The following is a 16,217-nucleotide window of genomic DNA, read 5'->3' as shown; positions in this document are numbered from 1 at the left end:
GTAGCAATGGCAAACCAGTGGTCTAGAGAGTAACCTGTTGATTCCAGGCTCTGAGTTCTTGCCTGTTCTCCCCTGACAAGCCCAGGTTGTTCACGGTCCCTGGTGAATAAGAAAGGTGGGTGCATGTGTCTCAGATTAACATGATGGGTCTGATGTGCTGGCTGTGTGGTGTGAACATTCCCCGCCACCTTGCGGAAGTGCTCGGCATAGGATGTGTTGGGGCCAAAAGGAGGCAGTGAGATTGTCTTCTCAAATGCCACCCTGTTTTCTGTACAAGTGGCCAGAATGCTCCTGTGTACGTTGGGTTTGCAGGTGTAGGCCCCCATACCCGCGTCTGCAGGGCATGGGGTCTGCAAATGGCAACAAGACCTCCGTCTTCTGCATGATGTCTGATGTATTTGCAAACTAATCAGCCAAAAGGCCCATCCTCCAAACATTTGGTTGGATGAAACCTTAATTTCCCATCCAGTATATATTCTCTATTAAACACGTAACCTTCATTAGTGATGATGACTGTGCCTGTTCTCGGTGGAGCTGTTTCCTGGCCTTCTGAAAAAGGCCAATTCTGGCCTCCCCAGGCTGGAAAGGGAAGGGAGTAAGGTGTCTGATCCCCCTGGCTCACCCCCACCCCTCCACAGCCACCATCCCTTCTTCCGCTTGAGGTCGACGCTGGCTTCCGACAGTCGCTAGAGTCCAGGTACCACCTAGTAGCACAGACGGTTTTAAATGTCTTCCATTTGGCCAGTGCCCAGCCAAGATGACAAAGGCTTGAAGCATAAGCCACCTGGCTAGAATCATCTTCCAGTCTAGCAGCCACTTCGCCCCCTTATAATTTAGTTCATTAGGATGCACTGGCCCTTTGGGTAAGCCAATGGTGAATAAGACATGGGTGTGGCATCTTCGGTTCTAGCGGGCGGAAGACAGGCACAGACACCACCAGCCAAGACGTAAGGCCAACTGCACCAAGTACCATCTGTATACAAAGACACAGAGAAAGTGATACGGAGAAATAGGCAGGAAAGACCAACCCGACATCAAGGCTCCCGAAAAGGCTTCAAAAGGAAGCAGCTTTTGAGCCAAGCTCTTAAAGAAGCTTGAGAAGAAAACACAGGGCCTGGAGAACAAGGACATGAGTAAACAAGACCCCCAAACTCTGGTTCTGGCTTTCTCCGGGGTGGGGGCAGAGCGGCAAACGGGTCTCTTTCCCCAGTGTAATGGGAACCTCTGGGTTTCTTCCCCACAGATGACAGGAATTTCTTGCGGCTGCAGAGCGATGGGCAAAGAGAGGGCCAGTACGCCCGGCTCATCAGCCCTCCCGTGCACCTGCCCCGAAGCCCCGTGTGCATGGAGTTCCAGTACCAAGCCACAGGCGGCCGCGGGGTGGCGCTGCAGGTGGTGCGCGAGGCCAGCCAGGAGAGCAAGCTCCTCTGGGTCATCCGCGAGGACCAGGGCAATGAGTGGAAACACGGGCGGATTATCTTGCCCAGCTATGACATGGAGTATCAGGTAGGGTGGTGACGGGAGGTGGGTGATCCGGGAATCTTTGTGATCCGTATTTCAATACTGCAAAGGGCCGTGCCCATTCATCATTAGGGAACGTGGTTAAGCGCCGCTGTTTTCATTGTGTTTCTCACATTGCCATGGCAACTAAATGACACTCTTATTTGTTATTCAAAATGTGCCTATCTCTACACCCAGACTTGGTTCTTTGTTCCTCCTATTGCCTTTTATATTGCTGAAATCTTTCCAACAAATGTTTCTTCTCTCCATTTTAGTTTAAGATTGCTATCAGGTAGGCTGACAAAGGGACACAGAAGCCAGGGAAATAAAACACAAGCCAGCCTCCACACACGGGGGAGGAAGGCTGCCGAGCCCCCTGCACTCCAAGGAGAGGGGAGAATCCTGCCAGACCTGTCCCGGGGCAAGTAGGCGAGGGAAGGGGAGGGTGGCTGTTCGCACTCAGTGGCCAGCAAACCAGAAAGACTCCTCAATGAGTGGTTCCTCTCCCCACCGCTCCAGGAGTTGAGCTTTATTATATCCGCCCCACAGAGTGAAAGACTGAGGTACAGATGGGTATGCACAGCTGTGGCTGAGGCTTGGGTAGGAGTAGACACACTGTGGAAGAGGTGACTGAGAACCAGCCAAGGCATTAACCTGCTCCTCCCCAGACGAGAAGCAGCAACAGACGGCTGGTGAGGCAGCCAACTGCTCGCTCAGCTTGCCAGAGGACATGTGCTCGTTTGCAGAGAGAACCTAGGGAGGGTGAGAGCAAGGAATGATTGAAGACCACGGAGCAGAGGGGCTTCTGCTTGCAGCCGGTAGTCGCTCCGGAGCTTGTAAGGTGTCCTGAGTTCTGCCCCACCCCGGCCTGCGTTCCCATTTATAAACCTTAATGCACTGTATTGTAAGGACCTGTTTGCATTTTCATCTCACCCGTCAGATGGTGAGGATCTCTGGGCAGAGGTTGTACTTACGCGATTTTGTAACCATCCTTGTGCCTAGCACAGAGTAGGTGTTCCGTCAACTCTTGGTGAAGGAAAACATCCTTTCCCTCCTAGTTGTAATAATGGAGCCATAAGACAATGCTATGCCAGAGGCAATCCAAACCCAGCGTACTGTATTTCTCACCTTACCCCACCTCTTATGTCCTCTGAGTTACCAAATACGTGGATTGGGCATTTGAAAGATTTATAAGAAAGGAACCTCAAAAATGGCTAGGGACATTTCAACCCTCCTTCAAACATGTCCTGATTCCGGTCCTTTTAATCAGTGTGTTCCAGTTACTGGACAACACTGCCCATCACCTTGTTACATATATTTTTAATCCCTTCAGATATGCATTTGATTTGAACCAACTCTTTTTAAGTTAAGATTTCAAGTACCATAGCCATGTGGTCAACAGATGTGCACCAGGTACAGTAACACACACACGCACTTTAAGCTGCAGTTAACAGAAAATGGGAAGTCTTCGCACTGTTTGACCCCGGGGGTTGACACGGCTCTTGCTCTTCTGGCTTCTAGATTGTGTTTGAAGGAGTCATAGGGAAAGGACATTCAGGAGAAATTGCCGTTGACGACATTCGGATAAGCACCGACGTCCCACTGGAGAACTGTATGGGTACGTGAACACCTGTCTCTTTGTGGCTCTTCCAAACAAGACACCAGGGGCTGGGATATACAAGAGGAGGCAGCACACCATTTTCAAATCCAGTTGTACCCCGTGGGTAGAACAGCAACGGTCTATGCAGGAGGGTAAGGAATGAATGCACTTGTAGCTTAGGCTGCATTCAGGATGGGAGGGGTGTGAAATGAGGTGAAGTCTTCTAGCTCCTGTTCCCATGCAGAAATAGACATGCACTAAGCATATGGAGACTCAGGGTGGCAAGACCCCATCATCAGACTCCAACTTTTAGCAAAGAAAATGCTAGAAGATGAGCACAGCTGCCAGTCAGAATTACATGCTGCAAAGCTTTGATGTTTTTAGTGGAAGCCTTCACTGGTGAGCAAAAATAGTACATATGTTATATCAGACTGATAACACAACTACCAGGTTGTTCCTTTACATGAATGAACTGCAGGGCAAAAACTATGGCAGGTGAGGTAAGGTTTTAGAGTTTGCTCCGAAGCTAACAGCTTCAATGCCCAAGATCCCAGAGTTGTAAGATTCAGCATTGCATGCCAGGTGACCAGCACAGGAACGACACCATGGCTGTCCCTTTGGACAGAAGCGCTGAGCAGCCAGCCCACAGAAGATGCACACATTTTACCCAGGTCACCCCCAAGGGCATCCTGACCGTCTCCCATGGGAAACATGGACATTTCCAAAAGCAAGAGGGAATCCTGAGAAGGAATGGGACCTGCTTTTACTAGGCAGAGTGACTGTAATCACTCACCGAGAGCTTTTCTTGGCACATGGGTCCTGGATGTGTGTGTGCCTGCTGATGTCAGAAGCACCTGGGGACCACCCCAGTCCCTTTAGGCCCCAGGCATCTAAACGTACTCCAGGCTCTGAGAAAGTAATCAGTGGTAAATGATTACAATGCTTTAGAGACCCATTGCTCTATAAAGAACCTTTTGTTCCAAAGCAACTTTGGGACTCTCTCACCCGGCTCCCCAGCCCCTGTGATAATGATGTGTTAGACAGTCTAGAGCATGAGGTGGACATGGGGCCACTTTCCATGGGGTATTACAAAAAGTCATCTCCCTCATACCTTACACCTGCCCCATTATTTCTTCCCCTTATCTAACTCAATATTTTTTCTTTTTTTTCCCCAGAACCCATCTCGGCTTTTGCAGGTGAGAATTTTAAAGGTAAAAAAAAAAAATTTTTTTTTTTTCGCATGTCTTTTTCTTCCACCCATGTGATGTGAATTTGGTGTGGGGAAGGAACCTCCAAACTTGACAGATCTCTCAAGAGAAAACAGACACCACACTTTCCCACCACTAGATGGCACCAACAACACCTGTAGGTTCCGGGAAAGAGGCTTGAGATCTTCACTGTCTCTTGTTTAATTAAAGTTTAGAAACCTATAATAGAGACAAATAGGTTACAGATAAACCTCTCAGCTTTGTATTGTCCAACGGGGAGCAATGAGGCTGAAAATGCACGAGTAGTGAGAAAGGAGAGGCTGTGGGGGAGACTGAACAACAACAAAAATCAGTAGTAAATTAAAAGTGAAACGAGGTGGCAATGATTTGTTTTCGCCTGAAGATAGTTTCTTTCCAGCTGCAGGGCACCAAGACAGTGGTCGCACTGAACCCCCAGTGAGGTACAGTGGCAGGCGGTTTTGCGAGCGTAGAAAGTTAGGGAAAAGACACAAGGAGTGATGATCCTGAGGAGAAAGAGTTGCAGATTCTGGAGCTGGTGTCTGGTGAAGGGGACGAGGAGCCATGTTTGCCTCCTGGAGTTAGAGCATTTAAATACCGGACTGCAAACCAGAACAGGACATTTGCTCCCTAACAAAGTAAAGAGCAGAGCAGAGAGAGACGAATCTGGGATGCCGGCCTCGCGGTCGGAGCGAGGGTGGTGGTGGTAGTCTGTGCTGTGGGGGGCAGTGGGGTTCACCTCCTGCCCTCCTTGAGCTCCAGTGACTGGACACCGATGAAGTTTCCACCCAGTTGTCCAATGCTGAGTGTCTAGAAGCCCCTCAAAGGGTTTCCATTCTGTTGGCCTGGGTGGCGGAGCACACACCAACACTCCCCCTCACCTGACCCCTGAGGGTTTTCATACAAACAGCAGCGAGGCTTGCTGTGCCCTCTTTGTACCGGCTGGCCTTCACCCCGGGGGTGACAGCATTCCAGAGATAAGGGAAGTCATTTTTATATCCAAAGTCTAGACTCGTTATCTTCGCTCTCATTAATCTGTCCAGCTCCTGGCTAGAAAGAGATGAATTCCCGGTTTGCCACCTAGATGCGCTTTTGACTCCAAATCATCTGGCCTAATTTTCCACTCATCATCCTCTAAGACGATGCGGGGCGGGGGTGGGGGGGGGGCGGTGTGGAAGAAAGTGGCAGGAAAGAGAATGACAGACGGACACAGAATACAGTTTCTTTCTTTCTCCCCTGTCCGGGCCTCCCGAACGCCATCCCCGCTCCCCACGGCACATGTGAAAGTATGGAGTGTGTACCTGGGCCTGTGCTGATGCTCTTCAGTGTGTGAGATTTATGTTAATACGGGTCCAAGTGTGGGGAGGGAAGCTGAGATCCGAACTGACTCACTGGGATCACAGTTGAATTCCAAGTTCTTGGAATTCCAGGACCCAAGGTAATGTTTCTGTGGGGCAAGTCAAACCTGCTCGTTAAGACTCCAAGCTCCCGGGAATGCTGGTTAAAGACTGACAACGGGCATGCAGTGTTGTGTGTGAGCCCGCATGTCCGAGTCCATGACTGACAGGTACAGGGGCTAAGTGCTTTGCGTCTTAAGAGATTCAACAACACAGGGCGTGTGTGCCGTTCTTGAGGCTCTGTTTACCGTGGGGCTTCACAGTCCGGTCATATTCCCTTCTACAAAATATATAAATAAAATATCATCAGAGCCGCAGTGCCCACTTAGCCAAAATAAACACAGGGCTTAGTGACTTGAAGGTAAGCATCTCCGGCGTGCTGCCGATGGGCGGATTCAGGGGTTAAGCAAAAGCAGCGCATGGGAGGCATGGATTGGCCCCTGACTGTTGTCTCTGGAGAATGCAGGCGTTTTGGAAGAAGGAAACCAAGTCTTGAGGGGCAGAGACTTGGCCAAGGAACGTAGAGTCAAGGGCAGGATTGGAATTGAAAGTGGACAACTTCTATCACATGGGCAAGTTGTACGCGGAATTCGGAGGCCGTAGCAATGTGAACTCAGGGCCGGTCTTCTTTTGGGCCAAGGCCCCTTTGACCTCAGAATGCAACTCTGGGTTTTGACTCAAGCAGAGTCTTCTACTGGGGAGAGGAAAGGGGATGACCATTTGCTCTGTCTAACCTCGTGAGTGACCGGCATAGCGTACCTTTCCTGGTCAGTGGCAGCCCCAGTGGGGGTGTGGGTGTCCTGGGATTAAATCAGCCTTTTCACTCAAAAAGGGAAACAAAGAGAAATCAGGTTTGGGCAGGCAGGATGTGGAAAGTTGATGGTGTAACGCTAATAACAATAGGCAGTTACATTGTTAGTACTTTTTTTTTGAATCCCGGTTGTTTTTCTTTTCCATTATAAATTAAGCATGAGACAGAAGCAATCTCATTCTTTAGGAGAGACCGATGTGTACTAGGAAAATCTTTAAGGAAATGCAATAAAAGTGGCCTCTGGGCTGGGTCTTATGAGGTATTCTTGATCTTTTATATTTGAAAGTGTCTTTCATTCTCTGCCTCTTACTCATTTCTTGCCATGAAACATTTTCTTTTTATTCCAGTCACCTTGTGTTTTCTGCTTAGTGTGTATACTTTGATTGTAAACCAGGGTGTGAGTCCGTAATGAAGAGAAACAAGCCGTAGAGAAAAAGAGAATGTGTAGAGAAGGAACAAGGAGGAGAGAGAATGAATAAGCTGCGTTGTCATGTGATTTGTAAGAAGACTTTTGTTGTTGTTATGAGTCACATTTTAAACAATGTAGCCTGGGTGTGCATTTTTTTTCTTCCTTTCTTTTTTTTTTTTTTTTTTAAGCTGCGGCTATAAATGTAGTGCCATCATGTATCTTTTTCTAGAATTTGAGCTTTAACAAATGAAAAACTGTATAAAGGAAAAAAAAAAGAAAGAAAGAACCAAAAAGTGGCATAATTAAGATGATGGATTATTTCCTCTTAACCGATACTTTCTTTTTTCAGTAAAAGAAAAAAGAATAATAAAGAAGCCAGTAAAAATATGGAAAGCCCATGATCAGAGCTCTGTAGTTGTTGACCAGGTGGTTATTTTTAGTAGCTCACAGTAGAAGCAAGAGGTTTTATTCACATTAGAGGCTGGGGACTTTGAACAATGCAGGACCAGAGAGACTGGGTCTGGTACCTTCCCTGTTAGAGACACATGGAAATCCCGGGCACGGGTGCACCCAGGATGCGTGGTTGTTACAGTAGAGGATTCAGAACCGCTATGTCTACCACTGATGGATGCTAAAAGGAACATCAGTATCTCTTACTAATGTCTGTGAGCCTGGGTTTTATGTCTCAGGCCAGTTCTGAGAGCCATAGGGCCCGTCTCTGGGTTTCACACTCCACGGTCCTGCTCCATTTTCCTCCAGTTAAAACCAGGAGAAAGTGAACATCTCAGTCATGCGGGAGACCCATCCTGGGGTAGCAACAGAGCTGGCTGGGGTTTGCCTTGGGTTTTAAGTTCTGTTTCTTTGGTGCCAACTGGTCCATCTCTGCCCATCTCTCCTCTTTTCTCCTGATCCTCATTCCCCCACAGGCCACCCCCCAGAGGCGTCGCCCACCAACGTAGTGTCCCCCATCCCAGGGCGCAGGACCTGGGGTTGGCCTCAGATTCCCTCTCTCCTTGGCTTCCCTGCTCTTCTCTCCTAGAAGCACTTCCAAGAGGGGGTGTGGGACGAAAGGCAGAGAAGTATTCCTGAAGCCTGCCGGGGTTCCCAACAGGCAGCTGTGGTGTGCGATTCTTTCTCCTCGTACCCCCCACCCCCCCCACCCCCCCACCCCCGATGTCTCCAGCTGCCAGATTAAGGCTAGGTGTTGCTGAGCAAGGGAGCATGGAGATGAGATGTGTGTAAACCTCGTCACTGCTTGGCTGCCATTGCTTGCCTAAGGGGACACCGAGGCATTCTTTGTGAGGTTTGCTCACGCAGACTGCCTCTCCTGTCACAAAGGGGGCTGACGTGCCCCTCCCTGCAAGCGTGCCTTCATCTAAACAGCTGCCAGCGTCACTTTCTCTAAGGGGAGAACAGGTTTTTTTACCGACTTTTCCTCTCTCCAAGAAGTGAGTGCCACCGAAGAGAAGGGTCCGAAACTGGCAGCCACCGAACTGAACTTAGGGGCATTTTGGAGAGATATGGGAGCTCAGTGCAGCATCTGCTAGCCTCGTGGAAGCCTCCCGAGGACCGCCCCCCCTCCCCCCCCGCCCCATACACTGCTCATAAGGCAAATCGAAGAGCCATTTCTCAGGGAGATTTTGTACTTTAACATTCTTCTTCCAAACAGATGAGTAGGCGTGACCACATTCTTCTACTATCTTCTGTGAACTCTTCTAGAGGAGGCAACCCATTTTTTTGTTGTTGTGTGCTTAATCTCACAACTAAACAAGCCTTGTATCTGAAATACTCCTTCCCTAGCACCTCATTTCAACCTGTGCAGAAAGGACTCTGAAGATAGGCCAGGCCTAAACAGTTCTTATTTGCCCTGAGCCTTTTTTTCTTCTTCTGAGAGAGATGCCTCACCATTGGTGGCCTTCAAAACATTTCTTTTGGAGACCTGGAGGACTCCTCCAGGTCCAGAGGACATTTGATGAGCTTAGCTATGGGAGATGCTTTCTGTTTACCATGACTCAGTGGGAACTTGACTGAGACAGTCCTCAGACAGGTTTGGACAAAAGTCAGGGGCAGAGAGGGAGAGGACTACGTCTGTCCCATCCCAGCTTGGTTAGGACGGGGCTCTGCATAATTCTTCTCTAGAAGGAGAGACCGTCAATGTGTTGGGTTTTTGGAGACTCTGTGTCACAGGTCCTCAACTCTGCCCTTGTAGCACCAGAGTGGCCATAAGCACGAGGTAATAAGGGCGGCTTTGTTCTAGAATGGACAGAAATAGGCAGTGGGCCAGAGAGGTTATCTGAGCCCTGGGTTCCTGCACAGGCCGAAGATTCAGTGCACGTGCTTCTGGTCCTGACCCTGCTACTTAGCAGCGCTATGAACTTCCTCCAAGGACTCTGCTCCCTCTGAGCATTTTACTTTGTGCTCCTCTGCCCTCCTACTCAGTTTTCCTCCAGATCAAACCAGGAGAAAATCGCTTGTCCTCTCAGATCCTCAGGTCTCCCATCTGAGGGTCACGAGGAATAAACAAGGTGACTCATGGGAGGCCCGAAGCCCCACATCCAGCACTCAGGAAGTGACCACTCACTCTAGCTGCTGTTCTGGCCACGTTTCCCAGTGGTTATTAATTAGTAACCCTAGTTGCACAATAGGAATGGAAGGAGCGCTACCCACTGTGTCCTTGTTCCCCCTTGGTCTCCTCCTATGCATGGCTTCTTACAACGTATTGTTTGTCACAATTCAAATTCTTTGCCTTTGCATTGCCCCCTTTCCTCCAGGGAGCTTAGAACTGTTACAGATGGAAGCCTGCTCAACCTTGCAAATACACTTGGCGTTATTGACTATTTAAATATCTGTTTCTCATTATCTCACACAATGAGAAGACTTTGTGGAGAATTAGAGGATGGTAATTAATGAAAAATAGTTCAAGAGTTGAAAGCATGTTCCAATGGGGGGGGAGGGGGAGGTAAGTGGTAAGAGTTAGTGCAATCTAAAGGAACGTTCAGGTCGGCACGTGGCCAGCTCTGGACAAGGCTAGAGTCTTCCTCACACTCTTTCTCCCATGTTGGGGGACCAGCCCAGGCTCCTTTGTTGCAAAGCAATGGCCCGGTCACCCCATGTGACTGAGCGGACAAGTGGGGCCAAAATAGAGCCACTCACCAACCTGGGGACCTGGTACAGGTGACATTTGTCTGAAGGGGGCCCCTTTTTTGCAACTTCACCTAGAGGCACAATATGAGCCAGCCAAATCACTAGCACTTTCCAAGGATAACTGCTATGTGAAGTACCAGTGGGTCATTAATGTTTTCCGGGGAATCTGGATGTTGTTTCAGATACATTCCCCCATCCATCCATCCATCCATCCATCCATCCATCCATCCGTCTGACATTCGTTGGATTGCTGCTTTGGCAGGACATTTAGCCCCTACTGATCTGTCACCTTTCTTTCCTCTGTCTGGCAAAGCAGAGCCTTAGTATGCAGCCCTCGAAGGCTGCCGCAAAGCCAGATTCTAAACCAGCGATCCGCCTGCCTGTGGGAGTTGAGTCTCTTTAGCTGGAGAATGCTCTGAGAAACTCTGGCCCCGACTACGGGTCACCCAAAATTGCCTGCGAGGGATGAGGGGAGAACTGTGAAATGGATCCTCTCTTTTCTAACCCCCTTAACATTACAAACGCAACTCATGTAGCATGCTTTCTCAAAACAGTTGTCCCAGGAAAACATTTAAGGAGCTAATACACCGTCCATCGTTGTCTGCAAAATGACTTTTGCCATGAAAATTTTCTTCGTGTTGATAATTTAGGGGGAGAGGAGCATTGGTAGGAAAGGGGAAGCGGGTCTTCTACCAAATGTGGGGTGAGTCTTCCAAAGCAGAGCAGAACTCTGAGGCCAGAGGTCTCGCTCTGACTCTGAACACGTACTTCACGTATTATGACTTCCCCTCCCTCCGGTGGGCCCCCAGATCCTCCCCACCATGCCCCAACATTGTCGCCATCACAAGAAACACTTTAGGAGTAGCATTAAGGCCCAGCCCTGGCACTCTGAGCCTTGGGGGGAGGCAGTGTATTTAATGTTGAAAACCAGCATCTCGACTGAAGGAAAGCAAGCCTTTGAACCTGAGACAATGTGATTTGGAGGGAAGGTGGGCAGTTGTGACCGTTTCCCACTCGACAAAAATGTGTGCTCCTACCTCTGTGGTCTGGTCAGGTGCTTCGTTCAGGTGGGGAGTTAATCCCTGGGGGCGAATCCCCTTCCTTTCTCTCTCACTGTGGCACCAAATCGAAATCAGAAATCAGAGGCAAACCCAAGGATGCCCTTTGGGGAGAGGGGGTTGGCGCCGGGAACATCGGCCCGTCCCCACACACTTTGTTGTTTCTCGTGCCTTCTTCTGAGCCCACGTGCAAATCCAACAGCAGGACGGTTGCCAGGCAGCAGATACTCTTGGTGACCTGAATAATGAGTTGACACCAGTTCACTGTGGCTCGCAAGCTGGCCATTTCAAGGAGCCGTTTGCAGCGCCTTGCTTTCTCTGTTTCTGTGCATAATTTTCAATATGGTCACAAAGATTGACAGAAAGAGAGAGAGGGAGGAGGAGGGAGGGAGATAAGGAGCTTTCTCAGCTACAGCAATGAAATTATTTAAAGACAGAAACGATGTGGGAACAAAGAAAAACAGAGTGGGTGGTCATGAAGAAGACGAGGTAGAAAGGGGAGAGTGGGGCTGCTGATGGCCATCGGTATGTCTTCGGTGCGACACATCCCCGTCAAAGCTCTTCCTATACCGCGGCACTGCTGAGGGCCCAAGAGGCACCAACAGATCCTGCACCTTGGCAGAAGAGGATCCCTCACACGGGGGGAGCCAGTGAGTAAAGCCTGGGAGGGTGGGGAGGCTCCAAAAGTTATTCCAAGAAAAAGGTTCTCATGTTTCTCCCACTTCTGAGAAAACATCAGAAGGTCTGACCCACCCCTCAGCCAGTCCCCAAATCACAGAGAGGCATTCTGGTGTTCAGGCTGAGGACTTGGCCACCACTGACCCCCACATAGGAGTCTGCACCTCAGAAGGTCTTTTAGTCACAAGCGCCTTCTTTGTGCATCCCCTGAGGTAGAAATCAGTGGGAGAGTGAGTTCTTCTGCTTGAGGGGCTCCAGGTCTCGTGGGGGAGGCATGGAAATAGAAATCCGCCCTGGCTGCCCCTTGAGCAGAGAGATCCACCCACAGCGTAGGACCAAGGATGGATGAAGAAGGCATCGGCCCCTCCCAGCCGTGGTTCTCCCTGGGGGGATCCCCGGGTTAGATAGGGTGCACCTTTGTGGCCACCACCAGTTGATGTAAGCAACTAGGGATGTAAGCTTTCATAGGTTAAGCATGCATCATTTTTCAGAAGTAAAGATCATGTCTGGTTTGGGCAAGCTCCAAAGCTCCTAGTCCCATTCTGGGCCAGATTCTCATCTGATGTAAATCTTTGGGAGAATCAAGTTGTAGCACTGTTTTGCATCAAGTGGGACTCTAGCCAGTCTTTCCCCAGAGTTACCCTGGGCTTACATCTGCTATATCATCTCCATGGCAACCAGAGGCTGGCCAGTGAATGTGGTTGCCTTCGAAATCCTCTGCTAGCTTCTCTTCCCTCCTCTGTCTTTTCTGTGATTAAGAATGATCTTCCTGCCTTGGCTCTCACTCTCTCTCTCTCTCTCTCTCTCTCATACCCACTATCATTTGTGCCCACATTTTTTTTGTTGCAACATCTTTCCAATTAGGTTTTAAGATCCTCTATCCAATAAAAAAAAAAGAAAGAAAGAAACGAAGATGTGTTAGTCATGGCTTGACAGTGATAACTGACCTGTTTAGACAAGACCAGGCTGATTTCAATGGGCATGGAAGCTTTGGCAAACCAAAGTAGAATTCACCTTTAAGTCTAGCCAGCCTAATTAATACACTGTCTAAGAATGCTGGCCAACCAGACCAAATATTTCCACCCATTCAGAGAATCAGCCTTACGGAATCCCGGAACTCATTTCAGCATCATTTACTTGTGTGCATTCATGTGTGTATGTATGTGTGTGAATTAATACCGCCTCTATCTACGATAGAGTAACTGTGGTTTAACAGAAAGAAGAAAAGAGCCTTGTAATCACGCAGCTCTTGGTTGACTCCCATACTTACCTACTTACTTGCTGTATAACCACTGTTCATTTAACCTTGCTGAGCCTGTGTTTAGACTTCATCTGTGAAATGGGTCCGACAGTACCTATCTCATACGGTTGTGAGTAGGAAATAATATCAATCATTTAAAAGGGCTTGGCACAAGCGAAATACTCAGTACCATCTTATTCCCCTGTCCCCTTCCCTATCCACTCCAAAGCATGTATGTGTTTCTTTTTTTTTTTTTAATTAATTTTTTGATTAGTCTGCATGCTCTCAGCCTAGCAACACTCTTCTGTGTCTCTCCACCAGGGGGCACCCTCCTACCAGGGACCGAGCCCACAGTGGACACGGTGCCCGTGCAGCCCATCCCAGCCTACTGGTATTACGTAATGGCCGCCGGGGGCGCCGTGCTGGTGCTGGTCTCCGTCGCCCTGGCCCTGGTGCTCCACTACCACCGGTTCCGCTATGCGGCCAAGAAGACCGATCACTCCATCACCTACAAAACCTCCCACTACACCAACGGGGCCCCTCTGGCGGTGGAGCCCACCCTAACCATTAAACTAGAGCAAGACCGCGGCTCGCACTGCTGAGGGCCGAAGCAAAGGACAGCACCCAAAACAAACGAGAAAGACTGCAAACACGTTGCCTCGATTTTGCACTTTTTTCTCCTCGCCTAGTCTCTGTGTGAACTCTCAGACATCTCTCTCTCTCTCTCTCTCTCTCTCTCTCTCTCTCTCTCTCTCTCGGGGCCCAAACCCTGTGTGCTTTTATTCCTCCTGACCATTGTCCTTGGGTTCTTTTTTTTTCCCCGTTTTGTTGATTCCAAACCAAGCACCCCCAACTCTAATGCTGCATCTTGGAATATGAGAAGAGATACACCCCTCAGCACTTCACAACTGAAGGCTCAGCTGGTTTTCTTTCGGAGACTGGTTCCCTGTTTCTTCCCCTTGCCTTATCCCCTACCTCCTCTCGGTGGGCAGTCTGCCAGGAGACTCGAGAGGAAACCTGGCTCTGTGTGTTTGTACATAGTATACATTTGCGTGTGAATAGCTCTGTGTGTGGGGGGGGTGTGGGTGTGAGAGAGAGACTGGCTCATTGTGGGGGGTAGTGTGTGTGGGTGTGTTCAGAGAGGACCCCCTTTAATTCTTGTGTTACTTCTCCGGGGGTACATGTTACAAGAAAATAATATACTGTACTAGTTTTGTTTACTTGGAGAAGAGATTGAAGCTTTTTGTTGCCTTATCTAGCTCTGGCTGGGTTTCTGTTGGCTACCATTATCATCTCCAGGTACCTAAAAATCTAGAGGCCACATGAGATGAAATGTGGCCCCTCCCTTCCCTGTCCCCTTCCCAACCCATCTGACCCAAGAGGAAAGTCCCCCCAACGCACTCAGACATGACCCGTTGTCCTGTCTCCTGGAGTCTTTGAAGTAGCAAGATAGCAGGCCTTCGGGTGTGTGCAGAACCATCTCGACTTCCAGCCCTGAAGCAAGTCTGTCTCATGTTGCCTTATAAAAGAGAAGCTCATAATGAATGTTTAGCTTTTATCAGTTAAGTCCAATCTTGGAATAAGTCATAAAGAATAACAAATCTGAAACTGGCGTAGGAAAAGCAGTAGCCTGTTTTAAGTTGGGAACAGGAGGTGGAGGGCAGAAGGGAGGAGAAGGAAGGACTGAAGTGTGGTCCTTTAAAAGTCTCCTCACTCGGGGGGGTTGGGGGGGTTATTGTGCCCGACTTGGGATAGAATTGAGGAAGAAGGTTAAAAATCATATTCTTTGGTATTCTATTGGTCACTGTAATAGTATTTGTAAAATATGGGGGAAAGGGATCATTTGCTTTCCTTTCGTGGTGTTAATGTGTGCCTGAATCTATAGCCACTAAAACGTAAGACTGTCCACCTGACTTATTTAAATATTATGAGAAATATAAAAAAGTAATCATTTTTTTTCATGTGTCAGTATGCTACCCCTTAAAGCATTCGTAGCATCTGGCAAATACACCCTCATAGGCTGGCCTGGCATTTCCAGATGTTGCTGCATCGGGAGAGGATAGAATGAAAATAAATCTGTTGCTGCCCATGTGTCTTCTCTAAGCAACGCAGGGAGAGGGATGTTGGAGATAAATTGCCTAATGATATTGCACAAAGGTTAGATTCAATAATGAAGTCAATATCATTGATAGGAAATGCGTATTTTAATGAGACGCTCAGCGAACTGGGGCTCAGCCATGGGGGTGTTGATTTCTCACCTTCCTGCTCGGAATCCACTGGGGAAGGATAAGATTCTCTCCAAAGATGGTTGCCTGGGCTGAGAGCCTCCAGGTACCTTCTGAGAACAAAATATTAAATTTTTTTTGGCTGCTTGGGAGAGAGAGACTTTTAGCATTCTTTCAGAATACACTGGCAGATCCCTCCAGCACACACTCACTTTCACATCTGGTTTTTTTCATCCTTCTGAAAGAAAGGTGCTCTCCCACTCTTATTCTATTTCAAAGAGCTACTCTGTCTCAACCACAGCAGCGCTGCCAAGAAAAGAAAAGATGAAAGGCTAGAGCATGAGCTACCTTGAGATTTCAAGTGTCCTACCCCAGCCGAAGATGGAAAAAGAAGCCAAGAGAGAGGGGAGGGGCAAGGGCCCAGCATACCGTGTGATGAATTCCATGCCAGTCACTAAGGGCTTTTTATCTCAGGTGTCCACATCCAGTTGTGCGTTTGGGGTCAGGCGTTCCCTTGAAATGATTGACATCCCTGTAGGCACCCCGTGAAGGGGCATGGTGTCAGGAAATTACACCTGGAAAATCCAGCCAGTGTAGCAACTGTCTGAGTTACTATATACCCTTGAGGATTTCCCTTCTTTAAAAGAAGATGACAACAACTTTGTGCATTTGCTGTGTCTTTATCTGATGCCCTGTGTGGCATCATCTTTATGTACATGCCATAGTTGAAAATAGGAGACTGCTCAAATCTTTGTGAATCCCATGATGCAGTTCAGCTGGGGATGTCACATCTCTCTCATTCTCTCTCTCTGGCCCAGCAACTTTCATAGTATTATCCAGGTACTATGCTCAAAGGGCAGCTCTTCTATAAAATCATGCTTCGCAGCTTTAGAAAGCAAAATTCTGTATTTCATAGAGGGCGGGGAAGG

General features: G+C 48.6%; 1 protein-coding gene across 5 annotated transcripts in view; it reads left to right on the top strand.

Annotated features, from left to right (window-relative positions):
• The window catches only part of NRP2 (neuropilin 2), a 113,754-nt gene that overhangs the window by 79,068 nt on the left and 18,469 nt on the right, over window positions 1-16,217 (top strand). For 2 of the 5 annotated variants that reach the window (XM_073879616.1, XM_025892785.2), the window contains 3 exons: window positions 1,244-1,506; window positions 3,022-3,118; window positions 4,276-4,311. In XM_073879616.1, the coding sequence (XP_073735717.1) occupies window positions 1,244-1,506; window positions 3,022-3,118; window positions 4,276-4,311 (396 nt within the window). Of the gene's footprint in view, window positions 1-1,243; window positions 1,507-3,021; window positions 3,119-4,275; window positions 4,312-13,384; window positions 13,972-16,217 lie in introns of those variants that run through there. The other 3 variants (XM_025892802.2, XM_025892811.2, XM_025892794.2) reach the window with 3 other exon arrangements.

This window comes from Callorhinus ursinus, unplaced genomic scaffold (genome assembly GCF_003265705.2).
Source record: "Callorhinus ursinus isolate GAN/ISIS: 27379988/994484 unplaced genomic scaffold, GSC_fseal_2.0 scaffold2, whole genome shotgun sequence".
Lineage (NCBI taxonomy): Eukaryota > Metazoa > Chordata > Mammalia > Carnivora > Otariidae > Callorhinus > Callorhinus ursinus.
This window is presented reverse-complemented; position numbering and strand designations above follow the sequence as displayed.